General features: G+C 45.7%; 1 protein-coding gene across 2 annotated transcripts in view; it reads left to right on the top strand.

Annotated features, from left to right (window-relative positions):
- Positions 1–2,133: 2,133 nt before the first annotated feature.
- NUDT3 (nudix hydrolase 3) overlaps positions 2,134–19,814 on the top strand; it is a 32,939-nt gene continuing 15,258 nt past the window's right edge. For both annotated transcript variants that reach the window (XR_005831277.1, XM_040616390.1), the window contains exons 1-2: positions 2,134–2,587; positions 16,435–16,545. Coding sequence is in view for 1 of the 2 variants with exons in the window: in XM_040616390.1 (XP_040472324.1) it covers positions 2,489–2,587; positions 16,435–16,545 (210 nt within the window). In the remaining variant the exon portion in view is untranslated. The remainder of the gene's footprint in view (positions 2,588–16,434; positions 16,546–19,814) is intronic.

Below are 19,814 nucleotides of genomic sequence, written 5' to 3'. Positions count from 1 at the left end.
CTGAGCTGAGGCTGTCTTGCAGACAGAAAATTCCAGGCAGTTCTGCTGTGTCAGCCTGAGGCCTTCTGTGAATTGGACACAACCAGCGCAGGCAGGTGAGCGTTTCCTTCACCCAGTTCTGAAATGACTGGGTTAATTAACTGTGGTTTAAGAGAGATGGGTGTTTGTGACAGGACCTGCTGTCTGGAGCTGAGGCGAAGCTGGGGTGCCCTGCAGTGCAGCCTGCCAGTAGATGGCACGCGCCAGCTAATGACGGCGTGATGCTAATTGGAAAGGGTTTCTGTAGCCTGGGAAATGGTATCTTGTTCAAGGCAGCCTTAATATCATAGAAATGCTAGATACCGATCCGGGGGAAAGGAGCTCATTCCGGTCCTAGTTTGGGGTGAGGGAAATGGTGGGTACAAGATGATTTATTATTATTATTATTAATTTAGCTCTGAGGGAGTTGGCACTGTAGGGAGAGACTAGGTGTTTCAAATTGTCTTTTTAACTGATCCAGCTGCCTCCGCTGAAGTTTGTAGGTTACGATTTAGCTCAAACTAATCCAGACTAACCTGCTGGATCCCAGGTGACTGGATTTAGCCAGGATGCACTTTACAGCCTAGATTTTAAAGGGAATGTGCTCTAAAGAAGCGCGCTCTCTTTTTTTTTTTTTTTTTTTTTCCCCCCTCTTCAGTTTTGCTAGTGAGCTTCTAGGTTGTCTGGGCCTACTGGGGCTTTTTGTTCAAGTTTCTTTTATCCTACAGAGTGGCGGTAATGTTTAAGCTCGTCTACTATGCATTTGTAGTTTGATATTGTTTGAGCAGCAGTGTTGTGTTCCGTGAAACGCTTAGCTTCATGCAAAATTAAGCAACTATTTCCAATCACTTGGAGTATTTCAGTGTGTGGCAATTGGTATGAAATACTGAATGTTTTCTTCCAAAATATTTGACTCAAAGGGAAGATTTAAAGGGAGGATCCAAACAAGGAAGTAAAAATTGCTTTTGTTTTGGGGTGAAGAGCCCTGGTCTAAATTAGACAGGGGAAGTGTTACCTCCATGTTTTTAATCCACTGGTCCAGCCCGGGATGGGAGGTCTGTGGGAGGCAGAGCAGATCCCATTTTCTTGTCTCAAAAGCTTTTTGACATTCAGCTGCCTGAGCCGTTGGAGGGGTGTTGTGAGAGATTCGGCTGTTAAGTATCTCCCTTTTGGCTGGTGCTCCCACTGGATCTCAGTGGGATCCACGCCTGGTGAAGAACCTTTTCTTCTACCCGTGTACAGAGGCCGAAGATGATGGTTTGCCTTAACCTCCGTTTTTGACTGGCTGCTGTTGCAGAGTGGAGAGCAAACTGCTGAACCCGAACCAAGGCTGGGCAAACTGACCCTTTGATGGGGTTTTCCTCCTGGGGGAGCACATAAAATTGGGGCTGGGGAGCATGGTGGCCCCCTTCTACCTGCAACCAAGCCAAGCCCTGAGTGCAAGCAAGATGTGGGTGCCTTTGCAGCGGGGTGATGCTGATGCCAGCTGCTCCTGGGGTGCAGTTTTGGGGGCTTCAATTGTGCCCTTAGCCTGAAGCCTAAAAATGCCCTTGGGGGGGGGGGGGAAAGGGGCGGGGGAGGGGGGGGAGGGGCTGCCAGTCCTCTCCCAGAGGTGGCTCGGTGCCGGTGTCCCCCCACACCTTGCAGAGGTCCCCTCCCCGGGGGTGCGGAGCCCCGGCCCCGCTGCCCCCCCGCTTTGTTCCGCGCCCGCCCGCGGGGTACAATGGGACCCCCCGCGCTCCGCCACTGGCGTAAGCTGCGCCCCCCGCCCCGTGCAGGACGGGCATTCTTCCCCCGCGGCGGCTGCGCGCTTTGCGTAGAGCCGCTGTCAAAGCGGAGCCATGTGCGCGGGGGGCCGGCCCGGCCCCTGCGCATTTTTCGTAACTGCTAGGGCGCTCCAGCATGCAGCCGCCCGCCGCCTTACGTGCAGCCGCCTTATTCTGGAAGGCGGCTTACGCCGCGGGCGTAGCGGGCTAGCGTCGAAGCGGAGGCGTGGTGGCGCCGCCTGCGCGGGGGGGAGCGATTCTGGAAGCTGGCTGCGCTGTCTGCGTGGCGGGCGCGCCGTGAAGCGGCAGGGGGCAGCCGTCGCCTCCCCCGCCCGGCGGCTCTACGCCGTTTGCGTAGCGTGCCCCAAGATGGCGTCGCGGTCGTCGTCGTCGGCGGTGGCCGGAGCGCTGGTAGCGGCGGTGGAGCGGCTGGAAGCGAAGGGAGGGATGAGGCGGGCGAAAGGCGGCAGCGCGTAGCGGGCGGCTCCCGGCCCGCGGGAGACAGAGCGAGACCCAGAAAGAGACTGTCGCGGGGAGGCGGCCCCCCTCCGTCCCCCCCGTCCTTCCCCGCCCGCCCGCCCCTCGCGGGAGCCCCGGCGGGTCCTTCCCGGCGCCGCCACCCTGCCCGCCCCCGCCCGCTAGGCCGCGGGCCTCGCCGTCCCTCCGGCCTCCCCCCACCCCCGGCCGCCCCCTCGGAGCGGAGGATGATGAAGCTCAAGTCCAACCAGACGCGCACCTACGACGGGGACGGCTACAAGAAGCGGGCGGCCTGCCTGTGCTTCCGCAGCGAGAGCGAGGAGGAGGTGAGGGCCGGGGGCTGGGGGGCGCGGGCCACCCGGGGCAGGGCTGGGAGGGGGGGGGGCGAGGGCCGCAGGGACCCCCCTGCAGCACCCCGGGTGGCAGCGGGGTTGATTATTTATTTATTTATCGCCCTCCGTACCATGAAGCGTGGCTGGGAAAGTTGCTGTGTCTCCCTCATCATCATCATTATTATTATTATTATTATTATTAATTTTCCGTTAAACCTAAGGGAAAATGCCCGGGCTGAAAGCCTGTGGGCGGTGGGACAGCGGTGAGGAGTGTTGTGGCACGGGATGTGGGGTTTGGCACTGGAGGGGGGGACCCACCGCGCTGGCACGACTTCAGTCCAGAACATCACATGAGATGGGAGAGGAAACCTGACCTTGGATTTATAAAAAGAAACTGGGATAAAAGGGGACTGATGGAGTGCCAGAAGTTGCTGTCCAGAAGGAAGTGGGAATTAAAGGTAGATGGGTTCGTTGAGGAACGGCTGTGTTGCTCAGTGGTGGCATTGTCCGTGAAGTTAAAAAAGAGAAACTTTACACCGACGTGCCTTTTTTTTAATAGCCTCTTAACCTGGGCTTGGGGTGCTGGGGACCAGCTAGGCTGCGGGTCTTTTATGTTTTGTTGTTTTGTTTTTTTTTTTCCTTCCTTCTGGAATCAGACATACTTCATTTCATTTACTCGTTCCTGAGTGGCTGTGCTAAAGTCTTTGTTCTCCTGATTATCATATTTGTAGCTACAGGAAATCGGAAGGGAATGCAGACAGTTCGCTGGAGGAAAGTGAATTAGCATACCGTTCAGTTATTATTTAACGTGGTGAAGGAGGCTTGACAAACCCTTTGTAGCTGTGCTGTCATGGTGAGGAGTGTCAACGGTGCAAGCAGAAATGGTGTGAAAGGAAAATGATGTGTTTTGGTGCAGCGTTCGTCGTAGCTGGTCCTTCCCGCTGACTTTCAGGAAATCTCTGATACTTTGAACTAACTACAAAGAAGAACGTAACGGTGTTGTGTAATGATACTGGGGCTAATCAGCACGGGTGGGCTGAAGGCATCTGAGTTTCCTCATGTGATTTTACACAATTTGTGGGGCAAGTGTGGCAATTCTTCTCAAGAGCTAGATGCCTGACCACGTTAGCTTACGGTATGGCTGAAGGTGGAAATGAAATTTTAACAGCTACCTGATGCAGTCAGCTTTTGTCCTGTTTTTAGTCTTTTATTTTGCAACGCCTCAATTTGCAGTGTTGTACAGGCTCCCGTTTGCCCCATGGTAGTGGTCCGTTGTGTCTTCTGGCCAGTGGGAACTGGTCTTACGGTGTCAGTGACACAAAGGTTTGCCTACATGGCAGTTTCACAATGCTGACCCGAGATGGTTGAAGAAGGAAAAATGAACTCCTTCTAGAGGCGTGCAAACTTGTGACAAATCCCTTTCAGTGTAGGTTGAGCTGGTTAGGTTTGTTTAAGGTTGAGCTTTAAAGCTGTTTTTATGTCGAAGTTGTGCCCGTGTTGTAGTTTGCAGCAACTTTCAGTGGACTGAAAATCTCATTTAATTTCAACTGGTATAATTTCAGGCTTTAGTTTCTAGGTAAGACCTAGATTAGTCCAGTTTCAAAGGCAGGAGCTGAGGTAGCTGTCTCCCTGAGCGCCTTGTCTTTTCCGTGGGTCTGTTACGAAGGCTGCGAGTGAAGCCCTGGAATTTGTTCTCACGTGAGTGTCATTTTCTCAGTTGAGCTTTGGTCGCCGTTAGCGTTTGGCCTTGCCTCTGATCTCCCCAGTAAAATCAGGTGGTGTGCTCTGCTGTTCGGTGGCATGTTAAGGAGTGCTAATTGCTTTGTAAATGATGCAGCATGGGCTGTAGATTGATTTCCTCAAGTATGTGCATGTGTGTGCTTTTTTGTGAGTGAGCCATGGAAATAGTGAAGCAATGAATTACAGTTTTGTTTTGTTTTGGAGGACATCACACAGCCTTTCTAACACTGTATGTATTTACGGTACCTATGTATTTAATGCAGAGCTGAAACTGCATCCTGTGTTCTCATCTACTGTGTACGTACTGCAATGTCCATGTAAGTGGACTTTTTCAACAAATGCATTCAGGAAAGTTATTACCAAGTCACACGGTACTAAACACTTACACACCAGCCTAGACTCCTTTCACAGGTGTTGCTCTTGGTCTTAGTCAAAAGGCCTAGAAGCCATTTAAATTATCCTTGTATCGGTTACTGAAATTGGCAAGCAGGAAACCTTTGTTTTTATTAATTTCTCCGATTATTTCTTAGGTTAATTCTCATTTGTTGGCGTTTACTTGATGTTTAACTTGAGAGAAGTCTACTTGCCTAATCTTACTGCTGCTTGCACTTTTTTGATAACAAGAAAGGTGTTATCTGTACACATGTAATTATATAGTTTAACCTGTCTGTGAAAGATTTCTCATTTTTCTTGGAGAATAATACATTTTTTTGTGCTACTGACATACTTTATTATTGATTACTTCTATTAAAATGGCAGTTGAGATCTATTTCAAAGACCTCTCCCCGGAGAGGGTGAAGAAAACCAGACCCAAAGTATGTTAGTAAAGATCTATTAAAAGCTTGCTGCTTAAAAGAAAAAAGAAAAAAAAGAGCAGGTTTTGATAAATAATTTAAACTTGCTGTATTAAAGTTTTATTTTTCTGTAGGACTGGCTGTTTCTGGTTACTGCCTCTTTTAAGCACTTAAGAAATAGTAGACCTTAGCTCTCGTGTTTCTTCTTCGTTTCCTGCTATGAATTTTAAAAAAACCCAAAGTTTTTTCCCTTTTTGAGCCCCTAATTAGTTCCTGAATTAAACCATTTTGTCAAGGAACAAGAAGAAATAAGAAGCATTTTGTTTACACTTACAGAGAAGGCTACTTTTTTTTTTTTTCTTTTTTAGGTGTTTAGCCCCTAACTCTTCAGTTCACTGATTTAATTTTCTTTAAAAATAGCTATCAATGGAGATTGTTAAGCAGCATGTCTTTGGTTAGGCATTACGTTTGCAAATGAAAAGAGCCTTCGCATAATAATACTTTGCTTCTTCTTTAGTTTTTTAAGTGATTTATTTTTTCCATGTGCTGCTTGAGGTTGCACATTTTCTCTGTATTGTATTTGGAAGCTACTACTTTTGGACGGGGAAGAAGCTCTGGAAGTTTTTGGAAGACGAAACGTTGGCTGAAAAGATGTCTTTGTTACATATTCCTTTAAAAAGCAGTACAGGGAGAATTCATTCAAACATGAATCTCAAATGGACCAAAAAATAAGTTTCTTAATTGGGCTGTGTGTGGGGGGAAAAAAACTCCTGTATCTGTGTCGTTTCATAAACAGTGAGCCACCGCAGAGTTGATGTCTTTTTGGGCAGGAGGGAGAACAGGGGAATCAACAGGATTAATTCAAAGAGAGTGTGAACAGACTTCAAAGGACCTTTCCGCAACCAAACACCAGGGCTCTGCTGCTTCCATCTTTTCAAATGGAGTGAACTTCCCTTGCTGCTTCTGCGAAAGTGGGGAGAGCGGATCAAGGGATCCCCAGTCCTGTGTTACCTCTGAAATAATTTTATTGCTTTGTGATGGCAGCGCCTCTCACTATTGCTATTATGGTGTTATTTAAAAATAACACAAGCATTTTTTGTGTAGACCAGCTGTTTCAATGAGGAAATGTTCCAGAAAATGTCACGAATATCTTACTATTAAGAAGCAGATGGAAGCCTGCTCAATGGCAGCATCTCTGTGTTACATTTTGACAAAAATAAAAAGAAACCGTTTGGCTTTAAGTCCTGCGCTGGTGTAGCTACAGGTTTAAGCATGCCTGCATTGTATCTGGTGAAAGGACAAGCTGCTCATTAACAACTGGTATTTTTAAAGACTTTTTGGAGGAAATGCTTTGGAAAGAATAGGATCCCGGGCTGGTCGTCTTTTCTGAATTGTGAATGAAGTCCAAATTGCGATGAGAAAACAGAACTTTCACACAGCGGCTGGTAAGCGCCCTGGCTTTGCTGTTCTGTGAGCACGCCAAGGCAATACGGTCACCAAAAGCTACGTTTATGTAGCCCCACAACAGCCTGGGTTGGGGAAAGTAATTTGAATGCAAACGAACCTTTTTCTTCTTCTCCTGGGTCAGTTTTAAACCAAGCAATGACGTAATACGGCAGTTCTCAAATTCTCACTGTCGTACACGTTGATGATCACACAGTGTTCCTGGGCCATCCTTTATGCGTTTGCTCCGATATAAAAATAATAATAGCTAAAAACACTTGGAGTACTTTGCTTTTGGGACATAAAGGGAGCCCAGCATCGTGTGATCGTTGTACTTTCCATGGAATATAGTCTCAGAATCTCTGTTCTGATGGCTCAGCTAGGCTCTGTACATTCCCTTCAGCTGCATAAAAGGGTTGTGGTTGAAACCAAATGAAGTTCTCCCTGGCTGGTGCGAACGCATTACCACATCTCCAGTAGAATATAGTCCAGTTTAGAAATAGTTCTCTTGCTTGTGCTTCTCCTGTCCCTCTCAGCTGTGCTTGTAGCTAGTTTTCTCCAAGAGCAAGAGTATAAACCTCTGCAAACCCTCGCTTCCATCTTAAAAGGTGTTTGGCCTTTTCAGAGAGGCAGCTTTCACAAACAATCTTAGAAGCAATTCCATGATCTCTTGTACTTTCCCAGACTACAAAAGAAGGAAAATTGTTAAATTTTCACTTAATTTACTGGAAGCTCTGTAAGCTGTTGTGAAACTGGAGAATTGAGTCAGCGTTGTTCTGCTGCAACTCAGAGAAAGTGATGAGTATGGGCAGAGGAGGGAGCATGCTCGATCCCTGGGTTTGTTGAGAAGGTCCCAGCAGTGGTGGCCTCTGTCTCTTCTCTGCATAATGCTGCTTTGAAATCTCTTTCATCTCAGATTCATTTACTGCCTGACCAGAGGCAGTAGCTGTTTTCCCTGCCTTTCTCTCCTCACCCTTTGTGTCCTGTCCCCTGGCCTTATTTCTTTTTTTTTCTTTAACTCATGATCAGTTCCCCACCTTGGTTCATCTCATCACCCTTCAGACAAGCTACTGAAGTGTGGAGGCAGGTACAAGCAGCTGGGGGGTGTACCCAGCTGGGACTGCTGCCTAGGTCCTAATCTTTCCATGCATGGTCTCTCAAGGTCTGGAAAAACAACTCTTTTGCTTCTCAGTCAAAGGAAAATGATGCTGCACTTGGATTTTATAAGGAAAATGATCCTTGTTTGCATACCTCTGTGATAGGGTTGCCCAGAAAAATTGGATAATTTCAGTTGAACAAAATGAAGAAACTCAATTCTGCCTTGTGAATAGTAAACGTCGGTGTTCAGATGCTGCTGTATATAATACGCAGCGGTTGGGAAACAGGTACTCAGTTTCTTTAAACACTAGCTCTTTCTCAGTCCAACCGAGAGAAGACTGGCTGCATAGGCTCGTCAAGGATCTTTCAAATTTTGTGCATATTTATGTCAGAATTTGTGTCTCTGTAGCTGTCTTTGTTGTGCAGTGGATAACGCACACTAAGTCTTTGTTCTCAGAAATTTCATGTTAACTTGAAATTCAGGCAGATACAGTTACCTACTGGCTAGATGCTTTTAATTTTTTTCAAGGTTCTTCAGATGGTTTGAATGTTATTTTCGTTTCTATTGACTTCGGTGGTTACTTTTTCTTGTGTAAATAACATATATTGATGTTACATGCAGAATTAACTACCTATATTTGAAAAGCCTCTCCAGAGTTTTCATGGCTGTAGGGTTTTTGAATGTTGTATGAGTAGTACTTGTTAATCAAAACAGTAAATGTATACATATGCAACTGCTGACATCCAGAGTCATTCGGTCCATGTAAAAGGCCAAAATAGTCCCTTCATTTCTCTTTTTTTTCTCTCCTCATTAAAACAGGCAATTTACAAGCTAGCATTCCTTCTGGAAAAAAATCCACCTGGACCTGTTGTGTCACTACTGAGTGGTCAACAAACTGGTTTTGACAGGCAGAAATAGGTTATCAGTTTGGGGTCTTACACTGGGAGTTGCCTCCTTATCAGCCTTTTGCTTCCCAGGCAAGTGGCGGCTGGTTCAGGCATTTCAGCTGGTTTCTCTGTCCTGACCCTGCTGCGAAAGGCATGCTGCAGATAATTTTTGTGGTTATCTGCAATGTAATTTTGATGGAGGGAGAGGACTCTGGATTGTGGTGTTCTTTGGTAAGAGTAAGCGGCTGCTCTGAAGTCACAAGAAACTGTAGTAACAGTAATATGACCCTTGGTATTTTGAAGCCGGAGCAGCAGTGCAGTGCGTGATGATTAATGATTGTTATTCTAAGCAGCAGCCTAAAAACCAACAGAATTTTCTTGGTTTTTTCCTCTATGGTTATAGTACTTTATAGGTGCGATCCAAACACTTGAAATGACTTGAACTCCTTCCAGCTCACCTCTTACTCAGTGTTCGAGACTTGTGCTTTCCGTTTGTGTCAGGTTCTGTAGCCTGGGTGCTTTCTCCTTCTAGCTTTGGGCCGTTGATTTTCTGCCTCCAGTTCCTAGGTACCACCTCGGAGGTTACATCGCATTACACCACGGAGCAAGGCATGGGTGTGCGTGCAGAAATGACACTCGCCTAAGGAAATGGGTACTGTTGAGAAACAGTAATGCCTCTGCGAGGACATGCTGTTATGGCCAGGAGAGGGGTGTTCTGTGGCTTGCTGTTGAGGTTGTGTGTATTTAGCGAAGGACATTGTCATGTTTTAAGCTGGCTGTACCCTTGCTGACCACTGGCTGTACTTGTTACTACTATGTGCTAACTTCCTAACGTGCCCTGAATAGCAAGAGGGTGGGAGAAGCCCTCCTTGTAAGCCTTGGCGTCCGTGTTTAGACCGTCCTGCGTTAGCAGTTTGGCAAAATGCATGTTTTGTTGTAGGGTGACTGAGGCTGTGTTTCTGTGGGTTAAATTAGCTTAATTTTTACATGGCTTTGCTAACTACAGGGTCTCTTTTCCCCTCCTGCTCCTCTTGCGCTCTGTCAGTGTGTGCTGTTCTTGCTGTTTAAAGGCGGTTTGATGTGGTTGAATCAAGATCCCAGTTTTGTCAGATATAAAAACATTAAGTCCAGTAATAATAGTATATTGGGTTGGTAAAAACATTTGTTAACTTCGAGTAATGTGTAAAAGGTCTTTATTATGCTGGACACAGAGCTGCACCGGCTGCAGCATCCTGCCTGGTCATAGGGCACATCGGAGAGTCGCTAGCACAGCTAAACTCCAGGCTCCTGAATACAGAGACTCTTATTAAATTGAAACTTTCAAACAAAGACAGATTGTACGGGGGGGGGGGGGGGGGGGGGGAAATCATTGAAGTCAGCCATCTTCTCCACCAGTCTCACTACAGCGTGTTATGAGACATGTTACTTGTTTGCAGTCTATTTTCGGGTAAATAATGCTAAAGTGTGAAATGAATTTAAATGTCGGGAGGTTTGTGCTTTAGTCGCTATGCAAAAGACGTGATTTTGTGGCTTAATAGTGATAGAACGCGTGAAAGAGGTTGTTTCAGTAGCCAGTGGCTATAGGTTGGCTTCTGGCAGCGGAATGCTGGCTCGGCCAAACCCCATGTATTTAACATCTTGTCTGCTGTTTCTTATTAAGTCTGCCAGCTTGATTGTGTCCTTAGGCTGGCGTGTGTGGGTAGGACTGTCTTTTCCTGGAAGTCTGGAAGGTTCGCAGCTCATTTTCCATCCGTGTTGTAGCCCAGCTTCTAACAGCACTGTAGCCCTTTTCGTCTTTGCTGTAATGCTTCTGTGGAGCCTCTTTCTAAGAATTGTGTTCCTTACGGTGTAGCTACTCTTGTTTTATTTATGGGATGCTGATGGTGGTTGTTTAAATCCACCACAGCACGAAAGAACCTGGGAATCCCTCAATCTCTCTTCTGTTAACCGAGAATTAATTCTCTGCCTTATTTTGGTTACCTAGTTCTTGCTTTGCAGAACTCCGTTTTTTTGGGGGGAGGGGCGTGGGGGGAGAAAAAAAAAACCCTGATGTGAATACAACAGATTTGTATGTAATTAGGTTGTTTTAAGGTCAGCATTGTGTATCGGGGCTCCCAGATTTATCCCGGTGACAAATGCTTTTCCCCTTTTCCCATGGAGCTCCTAGCTCCGCGTGTGGCTGTCCAGGCAGCCTTAGATGTCTCAGCATGTTTCCTGTCTCCTTTCGGGGGGAAAGTTGGTAGGCTGCTCTAGATTTGTTTGGATTTTTTGTTTGCATGCTGCTTTGAAGGTTGCTTACTGTAAGGGCTGCAGTCTAGCACTGTTTAGGAGCCCCTGCTGTAGACTTCAAACGTTGCTTATTTTTCTAACCTTTCTCTTATTTCATTGATTGTGTGTGAGAGCTACTTCAGGGCTGCCTTGTGCGTTGCCAAAGAGGCTTGTGTTGCTCATTTCCCTGCTTTGAAATGACATAATTGTCTTTCAAATCCTGGAAAACAGAACTTGGCCATGTGATGTGATACCTGCAAGTGCTTTTCCAAAAAGACTGCAAGACTTGGCTTCAAAAATCTGCCCACACAATCCCTGGTAGGACCAGAGTCTCAGTAGCCATCTTAACCACAGTTGCCTGGCAAGAAGAAAATAGAAATGTCAACCTTCCTTTGTGTTTCAGCCTGTTGTTTTGTTTTTTTAAAAGGTAATTTTTAGTGTGTTTGTATGATATTTTGATTAAATATCTTCATTATTACTTAAAAACATTCATCTGAATATATGCTAAAGAAGTTAATGAGCAAAAATCCAGGTACCAAGGACACACGAGGTGGTCCTTTAAAAAACTTTACTCTTCTGCTTTGTAAAATTGGATTGTATTGGGAAACGTTTAGTCTGAGCAATTGAATAACACTTTTTGTCATGCTATGTTGTAAAGTGAATGTAAGCTAGCCTTACGGTGTATCACATGTTTGTTCTGATACTTAAAAAATATTTTTGACCTCATTATGGCAGCAATACTATGGCATCACTCTTCTGCAACCTGCTCAGCTGGTATCTTTGCTTCCCCAGGTATTTTATGTTCACCCATCCAGCTATCTGGGGAAAAGGTTTCTGCAGGGGAATGTATTTCTTATTTTGCAAACAGCTTTTCAGAGTGGAAAACTTTTTTTGGAAATGGTTTTCAGAGAGAGGTGTTTTTTCAGCAGATCTCATTTTACTGGCTTTTGGGCAGTTTGTAAACATTTGAGTGATGTTGCCTGGTGAAAATATGCCTCGTGAGAAGCTCAAGTTTGTGACCACCTGAGGAACATGAACATACCTGAGTCTATGGGACCTGACAAGATGCATCCTGGAGTCCTGAGGGAGTTGGCTGATGTAATTGCCAAGCTGGTGTCCATATTTGAAAAGGACTGGCAGTCAAGTGGACTGCAGAAAGGAAAACATTGCGCCCCGTTTTAAAAAGACTAGAAAGGAGGACCCTGGGAAGCACTGACCTGCTGCCTCACCTCTGTGCCTGGGAAGGTCCTGGAACAGATCCTTCCGTTAGCTATGCTAAGGCACATGGAGGACAGGGAGATGATTCGAAACAGCCAGCTTGGTTTCACCAAGGGCAAGTCCTGCCTGGCCAGCCTGGCCTTCTATGATGGGATGACTACAGCAGTGGACAAGGGGAGAGCTATGGATGTTGTCTGTCTGGACTTCTTTAAGGCCTTTGACACTGTCCTTCAAAACAACCTTCTCTCTAAAGTGTAGAGGTATGGATTTGATGGGTGGACTGCTTGGTGGATGAGGAATTGGTTGGATGGTCGCATCCAGAGGGTAGTGGTCGACGGCTCAGTGTCCAGATGGAGACTGGTGGCAAGTGGCATCCCTTGGGTCCATACTGGGACCAGTACTGCTTAACATCTTCATCAGTGACATGGATGGTGGGATTGAGCGCACCCTCAGCAAGTTTGCAGACAACACTGAGCTGAGTGGTACGGTTGACGCGCCTGAGGGATGGGATGCCATCCAGAGGGACTTGGACGAGCTTGAGAAGCAGGTCCATGTGAACCTCGTGAGGTTCAACAAGGCTGAGTGCAAGGTCCTGCACCTGGGTTGGGGCAACCCATGGTATCAGTACAGGTTGGGGGATGGAGGGACTGAGAGCAGCCCTGCCGAGAAGGACTTGAGCTACTGGTGGGTGAAAAGGTGGGTGTGAGCCAGCGATGTGTTCTTGCAGCCCAGAAAGCCAACCATATCCCAGGCTGCATCAAAAGCAGCGTGGCCAGCAGGTCACCGGAGGTGATTTTCTCCCTCTCCTCTGCTCTGGTGAGACACCCCACTCCGGGGCCCTGCATTCAGCTCTGGGGCCCTTCGCGTGGGAGAGATGTGGACCTGTTGGAGTGAGTCCGGAGGAGGCCAGGAGGATGGGGTGGAACGCCTCTCTTAGGGACGGGCTGGGAGAGCTGGGGTTGTTCAGCCCGGAGAAGAGAAGGCTCCGGGGAGACCTTACTGCAGCCTTCCAGTACCTAACGGGAGCTTGTAAGAAAGATGGGGACAAAGTTTTTATCGAGGCTTGTTGCGATGAGACAGGGGGTCATGGTTTTAAACTAGAAGAGGGTAGATCAGATTGGGTATAAGGAAGAGACTTTTTTTTACAATGAGGGTGGTGAAACAGTGGAGCAGGTTGCCCAGAGGTGGTAGATGCCCCATCCCTGCCACCATCCGAGGTCAGGCTGGATGGGGCTCTGAGCATCCTGATCCAGTGGAAGATGCCCCTGCCCGTGGCGGGGCGGCTGGAATTAGCAGACCTTGAAAGCTCCCTTCCAACCCAGATAATTCTACGATTTGGATTATAACGACCCTTTTACTGGATCCCTTGAAACGAGTTGCATGTATTGGGAGACGGGACTTTTTCAGATGTGTGGGTTTTTGAAACACACCAGTGTCTCACCCTCATTTTGAACTAGGCCCCTTTGTCTTGGGAGAGCTCATTGGTAGCAATATCCTGTTTAAAGTTGTTTTAAAAGAATGACCTTGTAGGGCATGTTTCCTGCTCTCTCTTGATGGGATTTCCTTTTTATTAAACAGGAAATAGTCTGATTACATAAAAGTGTGAGAATGACAGGTTTTTCCTTCCCAGTGAGGGTTGTTCATGTTAATTCTATTCAGAAAATGCTCAACGGCCAGAGCAGCTGAAGTTAATTTACTTTGCATAAAACTGTTGTTTACACCTAAAAGTCCCTACTAGTGTGTTGCTATAGCATTGTCTTAGTCTGAGCGCTCCAGCAGGCTTTCCTGTAGAAGTCTTTGTACAGGGGTTTTCTGAGCAGATACTTTTTTCTCACAAATAGAAGGTGGCAGGACTTCAATGGCTCGAAGTGTGCTGCGCCGAGTTTCAAAGATCTGTTTCTGCCACTTGTTTTAAATCTTTTCTTCTTCTTTTTTTTTTTTTTCCCTTTGAGCTGGACCTCTGAATTGAAATGGGAAATGGCAAAGATGATGGCTTCCTTACCTGGCAAGAAAACAGATACTTGAAATATCCGTTACCTTTCTTTTAAGTTTGTCCTCAGAATCACCTGCTGACCCGGAGGTAGGAATTTCAGGCCAGGCTCTTCTGTGTACGATGCTGGTAATGAGACAGGATGAAGTGAAAGCCCTGTAGTAGGAAAGGGTGCAGTGATAAGATGGCACAGCCCATCGGCGTGCATGTGTGCTGAGCCTACCGCGGCCACATATCGGCAAACCAGAGGTGGCTGCTGGTGACAGCCATACAGTCCCAGCCCGTGGTACCTGGCTGCTGTCCCAAGCCTTGAAGGCTCCACGGATGAGTGAAGTTTACATTCCCTATTTAGGCATGGCATACTGGTCGTGTTTTATATGGATTGGATGTTTGGGGGAAAGGAATTCCATCTTCCTCTTGAAGAAAGCCAAACGCCATGGGATGTTACTATAGAGTAAATGCTGTTCTGTTGCAACCTAAGCCAGGAGATGCGTCAGGTAGTAAGCATCTCCGTTAGGAAACTGCAGAATTAAGATGGCCCATTCAGCTTAATTCATTTCTGGTACGTGTTTGCCTTGATTCAATAGACGTACCGGGGAGTGCTCGGAGATTTCGATGAGCTGCTTTGGGAAATGATCCTGCTTCATGCAGTGCAGCACTGAGGTGTGCGTTCGGACTGAACTGGGAAGAGGAGGCTTTGAGATGTTATTTTTGGTGGGATCCACAGAAAATTGCTGATTCGAGGAGTCCTGACACTTGAGAACACCGAGTTTAGTTGCAGGCTTAGGAAAGGTTAGACCAGCAGTTGCCAAAATCTTTGTTGTGACCCCTCTTCAGTTTCTGCCTTAAGCTTTGCTACTGCTGGTTTGAAAGCTGTGGTTTGGACCCCCACAAGTGACCCTTGTCTCCTCGCCCTGGTATGTTCTAGTCTGCTGGCCCCCCCCCTCTTTTCCCCGTGCTGAGCCAGCGTGGTCTGGGTGGCCCTGGAAGACGAAAAATCACTTTGCAGCGTCGTTGGTTGGCAGATGAGTTTTCAAAAGATAAAAGAACTGGGAAACCCTGGAAATCTTACGCTTGTTTTTGTTTCAGAAGTTTTAATTTTGAATTCTGTAGGTAGGTTTCCCCTTGGTAATTAGCACAAATCTTTTCATATCCTACTGGTAAATCAACATTTACACAGTAAAGCCTGGGATTTTTAGTGTCTCGCACAGTTTAACTTCGAAATGTCTGAAACTGTTACAGCTGGCCTGTAACCTAATTGGACTGGTATGTTGGAAAGTTTCTGGAGCAAGTCGCTTTGGCTGTAAGCTTTGTGCCAGTGAAATGATGAAGTATAGCATGATGACTCTAATGAACAAGCTTTGTTTAGAGAGCTGAAAAACAGTATTAGTTTTGTTTTTAGTTTCCATCTCTGCTCATGGATGTATTGCAAGTAGATTTAATAAGCAGTGTCTCAATATTCTTTGGGGAAGTTTTTCGCTGGTGGAGATTGTTAGTTGGCTTTTTGTTTCTGGAGGACGACAGAACAAAACCTGAACTTGCACAGAGCAGAATTATGGTGGAATAAAATGTGTTTCAAGAAAGACTGCCACAAAGCCTGCTTATGAAAAATTACTCCTGTGAAAGTGGTTGAACTATTTTCCTGATTTAAAAAAAAGTCCGTCCTTCTATGCAGCCTCGTCATAGGGCTTTTAAGTGGTTTAATGTAGAATTATTTTTTGTTTGTATCTCATTGAACAACCTCATCTAAAATAAGAGTAACCAAGTGCTGGCTCTAGAGCTGAACTCGGTGGTGCCTGCTGCAAAAGAGGCAAAACTGGGAAGTTGACAGTCTCTGCGAAAACAATTGCACGTAAATATTTTAGCGGGTAGTTACCTGACTTGTGTATGTCGTTAGCATAACTGCAGAGGCGGACAAGGCCGAAGGTACTGATAAAGGTAAATCAAGCTACTTCTGCAAAGGTGCTGAGCAGCTTCTGGTGCCATCTTAGGTTGTTGCATGCTGTGTATGTATCCCAGGCTGTCGAGACTATGTAGTGACTTTGAGTACAGCAGTGATCTCTGCCACTGTAAGTATTGTGATGCTGTATCAAATAGCAGATCATTGTTCCGGTATGCAGAGGCACTGATTTATTCTGTGATGTGTCCGAGCAGTGAGGAGGTAGCGGCTGAAATAATTTGAAGTGTTGGAGTGCCTTGGTGTCACCGATAATATAGTTTGCCCAGCTGCCTGAAAGGGGCTAAGGAAATTGTCTTGGAAAATGTGGATTATTTTCAAGGGCTCGTGTTGGATTGGCTGTGTCCGGAGGTGTGAGAGATGCAAAGACAACTTCTCTTCAGCTGGGCTCTGAAAAGGAGCATCGCCTTGAGTTTATACATCACCTGTGCTCTGCTTTCCACAGGTGCTGCTGGTTAGCAGTAGTCGTCATCCTGATCGATGGATTGTCCCTGGGGGTGGCATGGAGCCCGAGGAGGAGCCCAACGTGGCTGCTGTACGAGAAGTCTGTGAAGAGGTGAGTGTTTGACAAGAGCAGGAGCTCCTGAAGCTTTGCTGCTGATTTTGGCGAAGGCTTTGTGAATTTGTTTTCATCACTCTTGCTTGTTTTTCTTAAGATGGAAAGGAATACAAGGTCACTGGTGGTATCCCAGTCATATGTGGGAGGGAAACCAGAGTCCTAAATAAAGATAGCACAGGAATGTAATTAAGGCGCTCTCGGTCAGAATGAACTTTTCCTCACCCGATACCTTTAACTGAAAATAGATAAAATTAAACTGTAGTCGTTTCAATGCATATGATGATATTCTCTGGTTTGTTTTCTCTCTATGACGAAGAGTTTCTTAAGAGAACTTTAAAAAAGAGCTGTGCTTTTGTGGAGCTACCTAATACTTGAGTAGAAGGTAGAAAGTAAGACCTTATGAACCACTGAAGACACCCCAAATATAGGGACCTTAGTATGTTTTGATCTAGTACGTATTTTGAGTTTTATGTGAATAAGATAAATTGATCATGAGAGTTATAAGCAATAATCCCTAATATGTTAATTTTGGTGGGTTTTTTTTTTTTTACTTGAAGCTATTTCAGAAAGGAGATCAAACAGCAAATCAGACGCAGATTGATGATCTGTAAGGAGAAGGTGTATTTTTCTCTTAAAGCTGAAAGAACAATTTTATCCTTCACAAGGAAGAACTTAAAGACAGCAAATGGCAGTTGACTGCATCGTATGTAAAACACGTCTTTAGAACTTGCTTCTGAATATTTTCAAATTGGAGAGATGCTTGGATTCAGGAACGATTAAATGATTATATATGGATGACCAAGTCGGTTCACAGTTATATAAGGCAGGATTAAAAATGCTTTCAGGAGGGTTATAAACATTTGTGCTGCGGAACAGAAGTCAAGAGCTAATTGATGGGACTTGGGAGGAAGCTGTGCCAGTAGTTGCTTTATTTATTTATTTAATGTCTGGTATATGAAGATTTTCCTCTGACGTATTTGGAAGTACCTGCTGCTGTCTTAACAAAATGCTGAATATTTGAGCCTTCGGACTTAGCTAATGTGGCAGTTCTCAAGTCCTGTTTCTCTTTTGATGGTTTTATTATCTAGCAGTTTAGCAGAAAGGTATGAAAGATGATACAGTCGAAGTTTATTTTTTTTTATAAAGTGTCTTTAGGTCCCTCTCGTACTGGGGATTGCTGCTTGCAAATTTGGTTTCCAGCTTGTAAGACAGCTCCTGCTTTTTTAGTAACTCGGCGATCGTTCAAATACGGTACCAGCCAAAGTGAGTTTAACCAGAACAATAGATATATTTTTAGCTGCAGAGTCCTGCTTTACAACCCTACCGTTATTAGTAATCATTTGATACAGAAGTCAAGGGTTCATCCAGGAGATGCATGGCTTCGCCTTTCAAATCCTTAAAATAAATCCGTATCGACCCTCCCTTCCTCGGGCAGCGCAGCGCCTTGGAAGAGTCGCTTTCTTTCCATGACAGCTCGGTGCCTGAAAGGAAGCCTTGGCACGGGCTCAGTCTGCAGCGAAGAAACTGGTTTGGGCTGGCTGAGATAATCCCCTCTCGCTCAGCTGGTGTTCCCTCGCTCACGTGGACCGGTGCCGAATGAGAATGTAATTCAAACTGTGGCAGCCTGGCAGGGTTGTGTCATTCCCAGCGAAGCACCTATCTGCTTGAATGCCGCTCGACAAACGGCAAACGGCGAGAGCTCCAAAAGCGGCAGGATTACCCCAAGAGCTAACCTCGACGACACCTAGTAGCGTTTGACGGGAGCGCGTGGTTGGAATCTCAAATGGAGCGATCAGATGCTGTGATGGTAAAGGCTTTGCTGAAAGCGCTCTGCAGAAGAGCAGCCTGTCACGTGTGTAAAATTACTTGAGCACTTCGACAGCTAACGATCAGGCTAGCTGACACAGGTGGAAAGCACGGGGGAGCTTTTAGACGTGTAAGACCTTCCTCAAATAGGTTTGTGTTCCAGCACGCTGTTTACGATCCCCACACAAAATTATAATGTACATCAACTGCCTTGAGCTCGGCGAGCTGTTTACTGTTGCCTGGGAATGTGCGTGCGGGAGGGGAGTGTTTGTTATAGCACAGCTGTAACGCTCTACGGGACTTCGGCACCCGCTTTCCCAGCTTGTGCTGTTGGTTTGGCAGAGGAGGTCTTTTGGGAGACTGCTGGCCAGCCGGTGTGCGTGCTAGCTGGTAATTCTTGTTCATCCTTTCATGAGAATCTAGGCTTTTTCAGGTAGGCTGTAGCAGGGGCTGATTTCTGAGTAGGTTTGATGTCTTTGCTTCTCTCCTGGGACCGACTGATGTGCCACTCGCAAGCAAACGAGAGGTTAGCTGAGCAGGTAGAGAGTGATCTGCCTGCCGGTCCAAGTCGTGGAGGAAAATTGTGGACTTTCTTTCACTGGCTTTGGTGTGCCTTTTCCATTTTAACAAGACACAGTTGGAAGAGCCATGAGGACTCATTGCCCTTTCAGTTGCTTGTGGTCTTTGAAAATAACAATAGGCTGTTTTTCCTCAATTTATTCCTTTTTGCATGGTACGCATTCTCTTTTTAAAATACACTTCCCTAAACTAAGATTTTTAACTTCTGCATTCAGTGTTTTAATTTTACCATGTATGTTTGAGTTCATCCATTTTTTTGCTGCAATAATTGCCCTACAAAGAAACCTGACTTTTTCCCTTTCTCTTTCTGATTTTCAGAATTTTAGAAGACTGTTGTGAAAATGAAATGTTGATTCTCAGTGAAACCTGTGATCCCTCTGCCCCAAGCTGAGTTAAAGTCCTTGTCCTAGTTTGAGATAGTCCTTATCTATATTAATCTGTACCAGCAGAAGTATTGAAGTAGACAGGTACCAACGCTTGTCATGCTTGCTGTTGTCTGCATAAAATTTGAAGTGACTTGAGTTCTTGGCCGTTGTTTTAAGGCAAAGTGACAGTAGACAAGCACGCTAGCTCTGAATGAGAGCAACCTTTTCAGAACAGAACCACTTATTTCTGACAGACTGTTGAAAATTGATGTAGTCAGTCTTACACAGCTGTAAACTCCATGTACATTCTAATGTCCACCTTCTAGAAAAAGTGTGCCCTTTTCAAACAGTCATTAGCACCAATGTAGTATATATTTTTTTTACTTCATTCTTGGATTATTTTTTTTTCGCTATTGCCTTCTCTCCCCAAAATTAATCTTACGTTAGGAATAAGGTTTTTTTACGAGTGTGAGCAACTGGCAAAGAACATATTTTAGAAATAGATGCCTTAAATTA

The sequence above is a fragment of the Falco naumanni genome, chromosome 17 (assembly GCF_017639655.2).
Source record: "Falco naumanni isolate bFalNau1 chromosome 17, bFalNau1.pat, whole genome shotgun sequence".
NCBI lineage: Eukaryota > Metazoa > Chordata > Aves > Falconiformes > Falconidae > Falco > Falco naumanni.
This window is presented reverse-complemented; position numbering and strand designations above follow the sequence as displayed.